Source organism: Anguilla anguilla, chromosome 11 (genome assembly GCF_013347855.1).
Source record: "Anguilla anguilla isolate fAngAng1 chromosome 11, fAngAng1.pri, whole genome shotgun sequence".
NCBI lineage: Eukaryota > Metazoa > Chordata > Actinopteri > Anguilliformes > Anguillidae > Anguilla > Anguilla anguilla.
This window is the reverse complement of record NC_049211.1, coordinates 30,477,766-30,492,990: the sequence shown is the minus strand read 5'-3', so window position 1 is coordinate 30,492,990 and position 15,225 is coordinate 30,477,766. Positions and strand designations below refer to the sequence as shown.

Here is a 15,225-nt window from a genome sequence, read left to right as displayed (position 1 = left end):
AACAACAGAAATTGTATGGCCACAGGAACAGTGATAGAAGAAAAAGGAAAAAAAAACATTACTTACTGTTTTCCGCCAGACAAAACATTCAGTCACCAGAATAACCTAGTCTGCTTGGATAAAGTACCGGCAACCCTTACTAGCTGTGCTGTAGAGACTGTCACAAGTGTGGACTGTCTTAATGAATACATCAGCTGTTATAGTCTCTGGGACTTTTAAACTGGTGACAAGTGGCCAAAATTTCACATTTGGTCTTTGCAGCCACTGAGAAGATATTATGCTCAATACTGGGCTGGTTGGCAGAAAATCCAGTAGATGGCAGTCGCAACCTGGTCTCACCGACCTACGAATGGCAGTCTCCTCTCATAATGTGACTTCACAAGTTTCTCAGATCCATACAAACCAGAATGAAAATCTGTCACTGTTCTTTCTCCGGTGAATCAATAAAGGTAAGCCAACATTGACATTGAATTTCAAATGTACATTTATAAGCTTATGATGTCATGTGATGCGAGGAGAGATGTAATGTATGATGTAATGTGATGTAAGTACGAATCTTACGGTGCTGGAAATTTGTTGAATAGATACGAATGGGTCGTGAGAACAAGTTGGCTGTTGAGACTCCTTGGCATTGGGAATTATACTGCATTTGCGTGCTTGTATGTCAGTAGTGTGTGGTGAGGTCAAGTAGAAATCACTCATAAATAATTTTGAGAGAACAGTAGGCACTAGAGTTCATATCAGGACACCTTGAGATCTGTTATATTTAAAAAATAAAATGTGTGCATTAAATTTTGCAGTTATTTAATTTTTTTTCCCCTACAGTGGTTGTAATAACTAGTTTTCACATAGAAATAGCACTGTAAATATAAAAATGATCAATGTGTAACCACCACAATTATTTATAAGTATATACTCTTTTGTATATTCTACTTGAGTGTAATCATTTAATTATTTAAAGCATAACCTTTCCATAGTATATCAATCTATTTTTTGCCATTTCTCAATTATACTCATAAAATTGGTTCTTGTTACTACTATTACAAACATGATCATTATTTTAAGTTAATTTTATGTCAAATGTTCTTTCTAACACATGGGAAAAACTTTAATGTTATCTTTCATACAGCCATGAGCCACTATGGCTGCAATTTCCCCGGACACAGGCAATTATGGGAGCTGTAGTTTTCATGACTGAAGCTCATGAAAATAAAGCTTTTGGTTTTGTGTAGATCAGTGGAATTACACAAAAAACAAAGACTAAAAACACACAGGTAACACTTTAAAATGTATCGCTATGATGGATATCCAGTACAGTACCTCTTTTCTTAATGTTCTCAAACTGCAAGTCAGTCACAGGGGGATAAATGCATGTGAATTAACAGAAGATCGATCTTAGTTTAACCTCAGGTTTAAACCCATAGACTATAAACCAGCATTATAAACTGAACAACTATTCCAGGTGTCAAGCCATTCCGTAAGCTATTAACCCTGTTAATACAATATAGGCTACTACAAGCTTAATACTCATATACAGTAGAAATACACTGCAGTCTGAACTGACAGTATAATACTTGAATTAATGTGTTACTCAGTGCTGTCTGGTGGAGACCAAATCCACTTAATTGGGCTCCAAGCGTGTGGCTGTACACTGAAGTTGAGATTCCAGGTTAACGTGTCAGACGTGGACGGAAGCGCAACTTGATGAAGTACATTGCGGAGAAAGTACGTATGTGTGTGTTGATGCAAATGCAAACAGTACTTTTGCACTTAATACTCGCAAATTATGTCCTGGAATTGTGTATAATGATTAAATGCTTTCTAATTTTCCTGAATTAAATTTAGCGGTTACACCTTTTTTTTAAATGATTTCCTTTTAGAAATATACCAGCTCTTATAGTAGTATTCAGTAAAATATTTATTACAATCTCAAGCTCTGTTTAAACATGGAGGATTAGAGGGAGGTTTACATTTTGGGTAGTTTTCACAAATACACACAATTATACCAAGTAATCCCTTAGGCTTGGCAGTAGGAAAGTGCAAACAACTACAAAAGGTGCTTATAAGAACCCCAAAATTTGAATTCTGCCTCATGTTTCCTATAGCTAGAGTAAGGTTTCCACAGGTAACCATATTCAGTCTCAAACTCAACCTTAAATGTGCAATTTTAGACTTTGTGAAAGCCTAATTCGCCAGGACTCCCTGTCTCTGCTGCTCACGTCCAAAGAGGAGGAATCCCATGGCAGCGTGGAGGTCTTCCAGATCCAGGTTGGCCAGGAAGCACCTCTGTAGCTCCGCCTCCACGGTGCTGGTGACAGGGCCCCTCCCCCTCAGCAGCACCACAGCAGACTGGCACAGCAGCCAATCGGCAATGCTCTTCACGCTGGCCCTGTCCTGATTGGCCAGGACTCGCCCGCCCCAGAGGCTGAGGTGCAGAATGTTGGCAGCTACACGGGCACTGGGGCGCTGAAGGGGGAGTGGGGGAATGGGAGTCTTCAGAACTCAACTTTCAGAAATCAACTCTCACAATGCACTCTCTGAACAAGCCGACCGACTAAAGAGATTCTTTACAATTCACTAGACAACAAGGTTTTGAAAAGAGAAGAACATGCGCAGCAGCCAATTCATTCCTTTTGTGCTCAAATGTGATCAAAGCTGCAAGTGAGAGATATGATAATTGGCAAGTCCCCTCTCCCCGCAGAACCATAGTCCCATCCGACCTCCAAATGACCAATTATGGAAAACCTCACATAAGTGTAACCTTCTGACCCAATTTTTTAATTAGTGCCCAAATGGCCTGGCTTATCCCTTTATGGTGTAAGACCACAAATATGTAATTGGAATGTTCTTAACTGAACATTCTACAGCTGATGTAACAATCAGTACCGGTAAGTGAAAGCAAAAACATTCCAAAACATGCGCTCTTCATAGTACAAAAAATAACTAAAACACTGTGGAACATTCCGAAGTCATCTGAGAAGGAGATACACGGAAGGAGATACCCTGCTCTCACCGAAATGCAGAACGGCGGCGCTGGCTGTGCGTTGGTGGTTGCCATGGCTACCTACCTTGGCGGGGTCCCTGCGCAGGAGCAGCTCCGCCACCAGGCGCGTGTCGGCGGGCGCGCGGGCGGGCAGCGGGGGCAGCTGCTTCTCCTGGTAGCCCCTGCTGTCCAGCCCCTCCGGCCCGTAGAACGGGTTGGGCCGCCCGAAAATCTCAAAGGACACGGCGCCGACTGCCCACGCGTCGGCCTTGCTGTAGTCGATCACCGCGCCCGGCCCAGGAACCGCGGTGGACACCTCAGGGCGCAGAAATGTCAGTCAAATGCATGTAAATATGTATTAGCGTGTGGGGCTGCGTGGTGCAGCGAATCGTGATGTTTTTTAAGCGTAGTAAGCGTAACCACTGCCATGGGGGATATAGACGATCTTTCACCTTGTTTTATTCGATCATACCCGACGCAGCAGTAAACATCTAAGCACCAGGGGCTGTGTGAAATGCTTCCGGGAATAAAAAAACATTGCTGTTATCGACTGCGTGCTGAAAAGACAGCCAATCAGCAGTAAGGTCTTGCAGCTTCCATGTGATTGAAAAAGCAAATTGTATGATCACATAGAAGCTGTACGTCCTTGCTGCTGATTGGCTGTCTTAACAACACCCAATAGATATCAGTGATGACGTTTTTTCCCTGAAACCCTTCACATGGCCTCTGACATTTGGATGCTAACTACTGCCTCGGGTATGATCACCGAAAAAAAAAGCTACGAAAGATTGCCTATAGCCCATGAAGGCAGTTAATCTTACTACGCTTAAAAAGACTGCGATTCGATATATCGTGCAGTCATATTTGCATGTACCTGTTTTACACATAAAACTGGTGGTTCGCCAGATTTTTTGGGCACATGATACAGGTGGTTCGCATTCCACACCAATTCCCTTAATTGATAAGATGAACTGAAATTCATATAATTCCCTGCAAAGTACTCTCACCACACGTTTATGGGCAATTTTCAGTCCATGCATTCGTTTGTATCCTGAATTAACCGAAATGTAATGGAAGTGATCTGAACCCCCATTGATGATGCGTTCTCACCTCCGGCGCCATGAGACAGGCGTTCCCCCCCCTGTTCACACAGCGGCTGCTGAAGGGCAGCCGCAGGTCGCCATCCCGCTCCGCCAGGCAGCAGCCGAAATCCGCGATCACCAAGCGGGGGCAGCCTCCTACGGGTCATAAGCCAAAACGCATTCAGTTCCATGTGTACCGCTGTTACTGCTTACGCTGTCTCTATAAGCATATCACACTGGGTTAACCTTTGTAGCTGACACACCAACTAGTTTCCCATAACATTGGCTTTCCAATAATACAAAACAAAACATGATGACATTATTATGGAGAAGTTTTAAATAATGTGGATCCAATCAGATGTTTTGAAACTGAACGCCATCCGTTTGTCACACTTGCTGACTCCCTGTCAGCGCAGTAAACAGTCTGTTTTCTTTTGGAGGTCTGATAAGAAGCACACTTCTGTAAACCGCATTACAACAGGAAGGACACTGTACCCTTGAGCAAGGTACTCAATCTAAATTGCTTCAATAAACATCCAGTTACTTTGCATAAAGGCTACTACGTAAAACATTGAAAAACCCGCTCTGGATAAATGTGTCAGCTAAATGGCGGTAATTTGCTGTAAAGTGAAGAGCAGGCGTGTGAGCTTTGGCTGCTGCCAAGGCCGCCCCGCTCTATCCTGACCTGAGTCGAACTCCACGAGCACGTTGTCAGATTTGAGGTCCCGGTGGGCGATGCCCTGCTTGCACAAGTGGTCCACCCCCTCCAGCAGCTGCAGGACCATGAGAGAGCCCTGCCTATGGGTGGGCAGCACGACCTGCAGGTACTCCCGCAGGTTCCACGGGTAGCTGCAGAGACCAAATTCACACGTCAATATCTCGTCTAATGTGTGTTCATTCTGTACTGCCAACTTCTGTAAAGCACATTGTATTGCACGCATGTATGAAAAGTGGAAATAGATATGAGTCACAGCATTGCATACAATGAGGTCCATTACAAACATGTTATGTCTTTTCTTTCTTGATGTGTGCTCTAAAACTTTTGATTTGTAATCAAACAATTAACATTTGGGTAAAGTGCATATTCCCATATTCACATGACCCACCAGTGGTTCCTGCCAAACTATATCAGAATCACTTAGAACACGGATCCACAAATTCACCCCAACCCTGGGCAAATCATCAAAAATAGAAATGAAACCCTGACTAGGAAGACTGCGAGCACTCTTACTTCTTCATGACCAGGAAGAGGGTGCGGTTGTTGCCCAGGCCGGCGGGGTTCAGTCTGGGGGGCAGGACGTCGGGGTACTCCTCCCGAGCTCCGGGCAGCAGGGGCACCTCAGCCGTGAAGGCCCTGTACACCCTCACCACGTTGGGGTGGGCGGAGACCCTCCTGGGCGCAACGCCGAAATGCCTGCAGGGAACGACAAGGGGCCCGTTTAGCTGAGGTTCTCACCTTCCCGCGCGTTACCGCTGCAGGTGGAATGGGTGTCGCGGCTGCCCAGGCGTCGCCCCAAACTCACCCGTGGAGGGCAACCGTGGTTTTCTCCTCTTTCAGAGCGAGAGGCCCTGCAGGGACCAGCTCCTGTGACATGGAGCTCAGGATAGCTTCGCTTGACGAACTGGCCTGTAATTCAATAGGCAAGCTGAGAATGCTTTGTACTGACTGCACACTGAACACCCATTTGAGTGAAATGACGTTTAGGTATTTCTTAATGTACAGCAAAAAACAAAAAGGAAAAAAAAACACCAAACGTAAGCAAGGACAAAGGATGCTTACAACAGTCAGGATGATGCACATCTCACACCCATTAGTATTAAGCCCTAGAGCAAACTGGTTGGAATATGTCTGAACAGTTTAAGTTAACCCTTTAAGGTGTAAGATCACAAATATAAATGTGATTAGAATGTTGTTAACTGAACATTCTAATGCTGATATAAAAATCACTATGGGTATTTGAAAGCAATGGAGTTCTAGAACACTGACTTAGAATTTTGAAAAAACATTTTTTTTAAAACTACTCTTCAGAGACAGGGTTAATGATTGGATGTTTTTTAAGCTACGTATTACTGCAAAATTTTGTGCAACTCTCTGTAACCTTTTATTTTTTCATTAGAGAAACATGCTAGACAGGCCGCGAATCAGACACCCACCCCGATGTTCCACATCATCTTGACGGCCAGTGGGCAGCTGAGCACGGAGCGGGACCGCGGAGCCCCGCCCCCTTCCTGCCCGTCATCCCCTCCGGACCCGAGCTCAACGAGCGAACACTCTCGGGTCTCCCGGGGAACGGCGAACTGGGCCGCGGCCTCGTACACGGCGGCGTTACAGCCCTTCCCGATCTGCTTCCCCATCACGTAGTCCTCCAGTCTGTAGCCCAGGGTGAAGGGTTTGAGCGGGTTCTGGAACTTCCTCTTCCTGAAGACGGCCTGATGAACACATTGGTAAATACCAAGAACTCAGAAGCATTTACTTTTTTTTCAGTCTAATTTTTATTTATTTGTTTGTTAAGTCTAAAGCATTTCTAATGTCCTTATCCATAAGCACATGAAGCCACCTATAATTTCTGCACATCTGCACATTATCCAAGGATGAGAGTGACCGTTTCAGAAACATAGCGATGTACCGCCGTATACACCGTACAGCACCGCAATCCATTTGCACAGAAATCAGAATCGCTCTCCACTAACACCCATCTTTAAGGATCTGCCTCGGATAATTAAAGGTTATGACTTTCTTTCCTTCTTTGTTTCGCTGTGGTTCAGATTGCTGTTGGAAAACATGGGAGCCACCGTTTACCCTTCTGAGGTGTCTCACATTGTAGTGGGCCAGTTGCAGATAACATTGATTGTTTACCACCACACCCAGTTAAATTGACCTTTTAATCACACCCTTTTGCTACATCTTCTACCCCCTTGCCCAGTCAAATTGTCTCCCTTTGATATGCAGTACCATTGTGTGATATCCTCTACCCCCTATTTCAGTCCAACTCCCCCACACTTTGTTTCTTCACCCCCAATGTCTGATTACCTCCCCCCCTTCCCTGTGATGTGTAAGATAACCATTTGGCCCTTTGTTTCCTTGAAGGAACATGGTATAGCCTATTATTCACTGTCTCCGTCATTTGTTGGTTCTTTGTTTATCTGTACTTGGGTAACAGACCTTTGCTACATTAAACTAACTATTTTGAAAGAAGACGTGCCTGCATTTATTTTTCTACTTACAAAAGTACGGCAGAATAAACTGAACTCTTAAAAATTCCACAATTTCCATAGGAGTATAGTATAATTCTATAATCTAGACTACAGTACAAGCCAAGAGTACAGGGCCACCAGTAGTTTAAAAAAATATTATAATAAATATGGTGCAGGTTTTAGACCAGCAGATCATAATTGCCGGTTCACTGTAGTCAGGGGAACCGGTTTCTCTCTAGCTGCTTCCTGTAGTTCTGGTACAATTTTACAACCGTTTCTTTTGGTAGACACCACAAGATATTTGTGTACTGAATCTTGACCTTCCTGGTCTTCTCCTGTTAACATTACTGCCCATCAGTTGGACTCTTCTGAGTGGGTACTGAACACTGCACCTGGAAATCTTAAGCTTCTTTGCAATTTCTCACGGGGAATAACCTTTCCACAATACGTTTACTTGGCCTCGCACATCTAAGCCTAATGTCTTTTTCTTTGCCATATTTCTTGCAGCTTTTGTGCCTCTTTTACTTAAACCACAGACCAATGGTATCAGGGTACCTGTGGTTAAAGCCAAAGGAGGATATTTTGAGAAAAGTCGTGTCTATGATTATTTTTAAGTAAAATTCATATTTCTGTGTTATTGTTTTACTGGGTAGAAAGTGGGAATAAAATGTTTATACTTTGGTTTGTTATTCATTACATGCGCATATATTAACTGATTCTTCTCAACATGAGGTTTTTTTAATCACTGGTGGCCATCGTTCAGCCTGTATTGTATGTACTAATATCTTACTGGATCAATGAGTTTTGTACCGAAAACATAATTCTAGACAGTAGACAGTAATTATAGGCTCTGACAGTAGCTAATAAGAAAACTCCCAACAGCGAACTAATACGCAAAAGTTAATAATAATAATAATAATAATAATAATAATAACAAAAACAACAACAACAACAAAAACACTGTACGTCTCTAACAAGCAACGGCTATTTACTGTTATTTACGAAAACTTAAACATTTGGCTAACTTTAGCTTGTGAGGTAATTTAACATTGCTAGTATCAGGAAGTCAACTGATGTCTTTATGTAGGCGACTTTCCACCTGAATTTCTTGACAGGTCGCGGCACTCCTCCTGTCATCTTCCAGCTGCTGCTCGATCAATCCTAAACCAAGACCGAATGCAAGAAACACGGTCCTGTTCCTGGGGGAGCCGCCGCCTGCGAATCTCCTGAAACCAAGGGACTGTAGCTGAGCGGCCAAGCCGCTCAGAGACATGCGGTAATACCGATAGCGAGAAGGCAGGAAAGTCTGAGGCTGAACCCTGCGGGCCGGGTGGCCTACGCGAAGGCGCTCACCTCGGAACTTTGCTGCAACTCGGGCAGCGGGTTTCAAAAGACCGAGCTGAAATACCGACCTCCCAATTTCTAACCCCCGACTAATCGCATGTTTCACCGACATGGTTTTAGATTAGAAGCTGTCCACCTTGGGACTTTTTCCCAAATGTGATCTCTTCAGCTACCAGTCCTAACTCACAGCATACAAGGACGAAACGTAAACAAGTCCACCCACAGAGCATGCCTCCAAACGTGTGACGTAATGCCTACGTTATGCGTTAGAGTAAGGAGGGATGTGGCTCGTTTAAATGTAGGTATTATGTAATAGAATTTACTGAATATACGACCCATTAATTAATCTGAAAATATGACAGCCACGTCGTGAATTACTTTTGTAACGCCCGGTCAAATTCCAAGTGCGATGTCGATGGTAAAGCGTTCCAGTGATTCACTGTCTTTAATAAGTAGGATAAGCATTTAAAAATATATATTTTAAAATAATTTAATAGTGAAATAAGGCATCCACATTTAATACAGACAAATAAAACAAAATACTTTAAATACATACAGTTTTATCACAACAAACTGTTACTCAGAACAGATAAAAGCTCTCAAATAATACATGGCTGTGCACAATTTCAAACATCCTCTTTTTAATAAATTGTCACTGGAGTCGTTTCCCCAGAGTGTTAGATCTGGTAATGTTTCATGAACTATTCAATAGGTAACAAAGCCGTTGCTTAACAGTGGTGTTACTTCGGACAGTTTTAAATTCCAGGATCATGCTTTGTGCTGATGACACACTAAAACTCATGAATAGCGTGCACTCTCTTCTTTGTGAGATCTTCAGGCCCAAAGGACATGGGCAGAAGTGCTCCCACGGTCATCTCTTCACTGGACCCGTCCGGCTTCGTCAGGAACACATCCCAGCTGTCACCAAACTGTAAGAGTAGTGTAGTTGTTGTAACAAGTGGTAAATTGTGGCCAGGTAATAGTAATAGCCTGGAAAATAGTTAATTGTTTTCTGTCTGTCATATGCTTAACAAGAGGGTGTTTCATCAGAGTGTTGTCCACTAATCCATGGCCTAATTTTTGTGGGTGTTCCTAATACCACTTTCATTTCACTAAGGCCTATTGATAACCTTACCTGAGTTTGGTTCAATTTCATGTTGTCTTTTGACGCTAATGAAGGCGAAAATGTGACCATTGGCAAAACAAAAACCCTTCTAAAAATGGGGTCGTTCAAAAAACACAGGGTAAGAAGGCCAGGAAAGAGAATATTACCGACATCCTGAAAAACATAAATTTAATGTCTGTTCTGCAAACAGGTAAACCCACCTCCCTCATGAACTGTCGGCAGCCTCCACAGGGGGAAATGAACTGCTCATGTAAGTCACTGAAAAAAGAAGAAACAAAAACAGGGAAATGACAGAAATGTGGAGGGGATACACATTTACTATCAGATAGGTTGCCCCTGAACATGTATAGAAAGTGGGAAATCAAGAAACTACCTATTTGCTATAAAAGCCACATTAGGGATAGGTGTTGTAAACGAGCACAAGCTGGAAACACAATGACCCACATATCTAATAATTGTGAATCCTGTATGCAAATATATCCTTGTAACTTTCCCTATGAAATAAAATAAATACAAATTAAATTCCCGCTTTACACATGGACATTATTAATATATTTAGAAATATCAAACAGACTTTAGGCTTTCACACACTGTCCTTTTCATAAATATATGAAAAATATCTGGCTTTATAATCTGTTGTAACCCCATACTGACACCAGGGGTCAGTAATAAAGTAGGCAATGTTCAGTAAAAAAGCAATGGTACTACGAGGCTATTTTTCACTGTAATAAGGACATACAGAATGTAGGACTGATACTCTAAATACAGTCTATGTACAGTATGTAGATTTCTGAAATCAATATTTGTTCAACTTTGCTTTCGCTTTTTTCCAACACTCTTCAGTTTAAATGTTTAATTTTACCTTGCAATTGCAATAGCCCTGAAGCTCTGGTATCCCTCTGACACAGCTTTTGAAATGGCGTTCCGCTCTGCACAAATGCCCAGGTTGTAGCAAGCATTCTCCACATTACAACCTGTGAAAGAAAAAAATCAGCATTGCTTTCCTAGGTTGTGATAGGCCTGGAGGACACTGCCTGCCTTTCACACTATGCTCTCACATTAACGTGTCTAAGCACTGGAGGAATTGTTCATTTTTCCAGGCGCTGACGGTTTGGTTGTTTCATGGACTGCAGTAAGCCTGTTTACGTCACCAATGGGTGAATTTCGTTGAAAACATACAACTCTGTTATTGAATAATGAATGTGTTTGTGTTTTAACCAACCCAGACCGGCTTTTGAACCCTAGGGCCCTATTTTCACAGTCAAGGCACAATTGTCAAGCTCTAGCCGTAAGGCAAGGTACTGGCAAACGCTTACAGTGCATACGCCTGAGCTATAACAAGCATTTTGTGCATTGCATGCTGTTTAGGTAAAGGTAATTCATTTTGACATACAATAGATTTCCTCACATTGTGACAAAATAATGAGGATATGACTTATTGACTATTTTGAAATTTATGTGAATGTGCAATGCAAGTAACTACTGAGAATGAAATATTTTGAAACTTCTGTAACTATCAATAAAATTTCGGAGACTTTTACCGTGCACATCACATTGACAACCAACCACAAATGTGTGTTCTGGGGCTATGAAACAACAGCCTTGTTCAAATGTCCTTGTTTTGGGTGCCTGGCCCATTCCCTCTATGTGCCTTCACTAAAAGGATGCATCTACTGTCTATTTTGCTTCCCCCCCTTCCCCCCACTTAGGTAGATTTGGCTTCCTACTGCAGGCAGGACAGCAAAAACCCTGCCCGTCTTCTAACACAGAGAGAAGGCCAGCCTCCTCAGGCTGTACTATGGCTCCTCTGGCTGTCATTAGCCATCCTGTTTCTTTATTTTAGTTTCTTCTGGGGCTGCAATGCTATGGTTAATGCTGTGTAAAGGTTCACTGTAGAGAGGTACTCTATTTACCTTTGTGTACAATATTAATTGTTGGTTTGTTAACTTTACACTCATTGATTTTAAATGGCCCTTCTTTGCCTGCAGTTCTGTATTCTGGAGAATAATGCTGATGTCCTCTGCTTATGTAAGTCTCTCTGGATAAGAGCGTCTGCTAAGTGATTTTGAGGTAGTGATTAATAGTCATTCATTTGTCAATTCAGTCGCTCATTCACTTGTTCTTCAGTTGTTCGTTAAGTTGTTCAATAGCAGATGTGCAGACACTATCGGCACAAGTCAGAGGAAATGCGTATCTCTCCCAGATTACAGTCTAGTCTGTCAGTTAGAGCAGCAAGCATGCAGAGCTATCTCAAAGAACCCAGGCCAACTTAAACACAACCTACCTCGTGAAGGACAAAGCTAACTGCATTCCTCTGCTATGGATTACCAGTAACATTTACCCAGTGACACGGCCCAGGTTCTACCTTGTACCCTTAAGGGTATGGATCCCAACCTGCACGTGTGGCAAGTCACCTTTACTGTACTGACTGGGTACCTTCACTGGCTGAGCATTTTTACTGACTGAGCACTTTTGCTGATTGAGCATCCTTCCTGACTGCGCATTTTTCCTGACTGAGCACCTTTGCTCATTGAGCATCCTTCCTGACTGTGCATTTTTCCTGACTGAGCGCCTTTACTGACTGAGCATCATTCTTGATTGAGCATCCTTCCTGACTGCACATCTTTCCTGACTGAGTACCTTTGCTGACTGAGCATCATTTCTCACTGAGCATCCTTCCTGAATGAGCATCTTTCCTGATGGAGCACCTTTATTGACTGAGCATCATTCCTGACTGAGCACATTTACCAACTGAACACCATTCTTGATTGAGCATCTTTACTGACTGAGAACCTTTACTGACTCAGCACATTTACTGAGCATCTTTACTGACTGAAAACCTTTACTTATATATCATTATTACTGTTGTCATCATTCAAACTGTTGCCCATATGCTATTCAAACAATGGACAATATAATCACACATTTTAATTGCATTCCAGAATGTCAAAATGGCATATTTTTTACTTTAAATTGTTTGTCGTATGGGAAGATCTGTGATGATGTGACAAAAAAAGTGCTAAAGGATATGAAAGGTATGTCTGTTTAAATAAGGTTAAATGATAGAGAAATATGTGTTTGTACAGACTCAGACCTTAGGGTCATTACTGTTGGAAACACCAAAACAAACATACCTACCCCTTTCCATGTGATCAGGAAGTAGTAAAACTTTCTTTAAAAACTCTATTTAAAAAATGTTTTAACAATATACTTTCGTCAACTATTTGGAACTTTTTTCTTCACTCGTGGGGCATGTGTCACTTCTGGCAAGTTCACAACATATTCCCAGACTTGCTGACTGGATGATGACTAAATAACTGACATTACCTAATCACAGGAAATTGAAACATATGTTTCCCTAACACACCCATTGCATTTGCTAGCAAATCTGCAATAATTAGATGCATTGCCACACTTAGATTTTCATCAAATGTTCCTCCCCTCAGTAGTAATACATGATCTAATATATAAATCAATTTAACCATATTGAATGAAGCCTTTTCACTAAATGTGAATGAAAAAGAAAAAGAACAAGATGTCAATACTAGGACTAGATGTTACTCATAGTTTGCACTGCTGAAATATTTAAAAGTTGTGTTATTAGTTGATTATGTTATGAGAAACTTTAAGTTATGGAAAATAAAGGCACAGAAAAGTAATAGGAGGGGTTTCAGCTTTGTTACAAGTATGAAAAGAAAAGAAACACAGCAATCCTTTATGGGGTTGGGTTGTAAAGACAGCCTGACACAGCCCCTTACCTGTAAAAATGGTCCCGTCGTGGGCCAGCACAGCTGCCCCCACACGAAACTTGCTGTAGGGGCAGTAGGCAAATTCCCGGGCCTGCAGCGACCGGCGGATCAGGGTTTTCGTTCCGTCATCCCCTCCGTTCAGATTGGCCCTGGCAGCCTCCGCCTCCCTGTCATTGACTGTCTGAAGGTTCGCCATGACCGCGAAGCCGACCTCTCTCCACGAGCCGAAGGACAGGAACACACAGCAGGGCAGGCACTGAAAGAGCTATTGAGCTATGCGAAGGCAGGCTTCTCCGTCACGTCTGACTGCCTGCTAGCATTAGCAGTGCGTAGCAGCTGAGTAGGAGGAGTGACAACATATTTGGAACAACCCAAGTTGCATAATGTTTTGTTTTGTTTTTCTTTTTTTTTTTGCTAAAAAAGAAGTGGTGCAATCCAGGTAGTTTTGTGTAAAAAGTTTTATCATTCAATGTGAATGTCAGCCTACAATATTCAAGTGATAACCTAATAATTATATGATTGATGGTAGCATTGAGTTTAGATTGTGTGTTAAAAAAAACAGTAATTTAAAGAAAAATGTCAGCAGTAAGATTGTCAATTTCCAGCCATTGATGCAACTGTTAAAATTGATTTTGTGCATATTGTCACTATGAGCAATCAGTCTTCACATAGTCTTTAGTTCCACATTTCATCTATTTATTTTTATTTATCTTTTAAGAATGTATTTGGTGCCCAATGTGGGGCTGAATATTCAATGTCCAATTCCCACCCTAATTTGGAATATCCAGTTAACTGCATTCATGTGTGATCCCCTCTATTGATTCTGGAGAGTATACATATCTGCGGTTCACCTACGAATATTGTGGTATCACCAGCCTGCTTCTTTCCACACCACAGACTACCATCCCAAAATAGTTGCCTGCCCCAGTGCCAGCCCCATTTAAATGCTAAACAACTCATCTTCATTATAACAGACCTCGCTAGTTCCGGACTTTATTTTTTTAAAAATGTTTTTTAACTGAAAAACTTTTTTTATTGTATTTATTTTCTCAATCAAAACAAACTGGAGTAATTGTGTAAACCAGGGGTCCTCAATCTTATCCAGAAAGGGCCAGTGTGGATGCAGGCTTTCATTCCAACCAAGCGGTTACACACCTGATTCCACTAATCAAAATCCTTAGCAGAGATTCTTGTGGTTGATTAGTGGAATCAGGTGTGTTACTGCTTGGTTGGAACAAAAGCCTGCACGCACACTGGCCCTTTCTGGAAAAGATTGAGGACCTCTGGTGTAAACCTAGGCAGTCTCTGGGTGAAATTCCCAAGGCGGTGTTGCCTGCATTCAAACTTAGACTCTATCTCCCCAGTCACACACAAAATTGAAATTATGCCCATCCTTCATTTACAAATGCACAGTTTACTGTTTTTATCTCTATAACATCCCAGGCTGTTTTGGCAAACTCTCTTGCCACGAATGACATTAACTCCGAACCAAATGAGAATCTAACTAATGTGCCAAACCGTCCTGGAACATTCTTTCCTTAGTACATAAGGACCTTGTCCAGGGGTGATTTTTAACACAATCTCAGTTTATACAGCTGGCCAGATCTCAACAATAGTTAAAGTGGGTAATAGCAGTTTAAGTGATTCTCACACTCGGTCCTGGGGGCCACTGTGTATGCTGGTTTTCATTCCAACCACAATTGCCAGAATTTTGTTTCAACCAAGCAGTAACACACCTGATTCTAC

The 15,225-nt window shown here is 42.1% G+C and overlaps 2 protein-coding genes across 2 annotated transcripts; both read right to left on the bottom strand.

Annotated features, from left to right (window-relative positions):
• Positions 1 to 1,897: 1,897 nt before the first annotated feature.
• Positions 1,898 to 8,864, bottom strand: pink1 (PTEN induced kinase 1). The gene is made up of 8 exons (XM_035383303.1): positions 8,360 to 8,864; positions 6,220 to 6,495; positions 5,589 to 5,692; positions 5,297 to 5,479; positions 4,751 to 4,914; positions 4,094 to 4,221; positions 3,069 to 3,299; positions 1,898 to 2,466 (listed from the first exon to the last, which is right to left on the bottom strand). The coding sequence occupies exons 1-8, from the start codon at positions 8,714 to 8,716 to the stop codon at positions 2,185 to 2,187; spliced, it is 1,725 nt and encodes a 574-aa protein (XP_035239194.1). The 5' UTR covers positions 8,717 to 8,864; the 3' UTR covers positions 1,898 to 2,184.
• Positions 8,865 to 9,078: 214 nt separating this feature from the next.
• Positions 9,079 to 13,810, bottom strand: cdaa (cytidine deaminase a). Its single transcript, XM_035381146.1, has 4 exons — positions 13,489 to 13,810; positions 10,593 to 10,704; positions 9,931 to 9,988; positions 9,079 to 9,533 (listed from the first exon to the last, which is right to left on the bottom strand). The coding sequence occupies exons 1-4, from the start codon at positions 13,673 to 13,675 to the stop codon at positions 9,396 to 9,398; spliced, it is 495 nt and encodes a 164-aa protein (XP_035237037.1). The 5' UTR covers positions 13,676 to 13,810; the 3' UTR covers positions 9,079 to 9,395.
• Between the last annotated feature and the right edge of the window lie 1,415 nt (positions 13,811 to 15,225).

What these genes read in the sequence shown, in the direction of transcription:
- pink1 (XM_035383303.1), bottom strand. Translation starts at nt 8,716, where the DNA reads ATGTCGGTGAAACATGCGATTAGTCGGGGGTTAGAAATTGGGAGGTCG. An exon ending in AGATGATGTGGAACATCGGG is followed by an intron (nt 5,693 to 6,219) that starts GTGGGTGTCTGA and finishes ATTGAATTACAG; the next exon opens with GCCAGTTCGTCAAGCGAAGC. An exon ending in ACCACGGTTGCCCTCCACGG is followed by an intron (nt 5,480 to 5,588) that starts GTGAGTTTGGGG and finishes CGTTCCCTGCAG; the next exon opens with GCATTTCGGCGTTGCGCCCA.
- cdaa (XM_035381146.1), bottom strand. Translation starts at nt 13,675, where the DNA reads ATGGCGAACCTTCAGACAGTCAATGACAGGGAGGCGGAGGCTGCCAGG. An exon ending in CGACGGGACCATTTTTACAG is followed by an intron (nt 10,705 to 13,488) that starts GTAAGGGGCTGT and finishes TTTCTTTCACAG; the next exon opens with GTTGTAATGTGGAGAATGCT. An exon ending in GCCGACAGTTCATGAGGGAG is followed by an intron (nt 9,534 to 9,930) that starts GTGGGTTTACCT and finishes CTACTCTTACAG; the next exon opens with TTTGGTGACAGCTGGGATGT.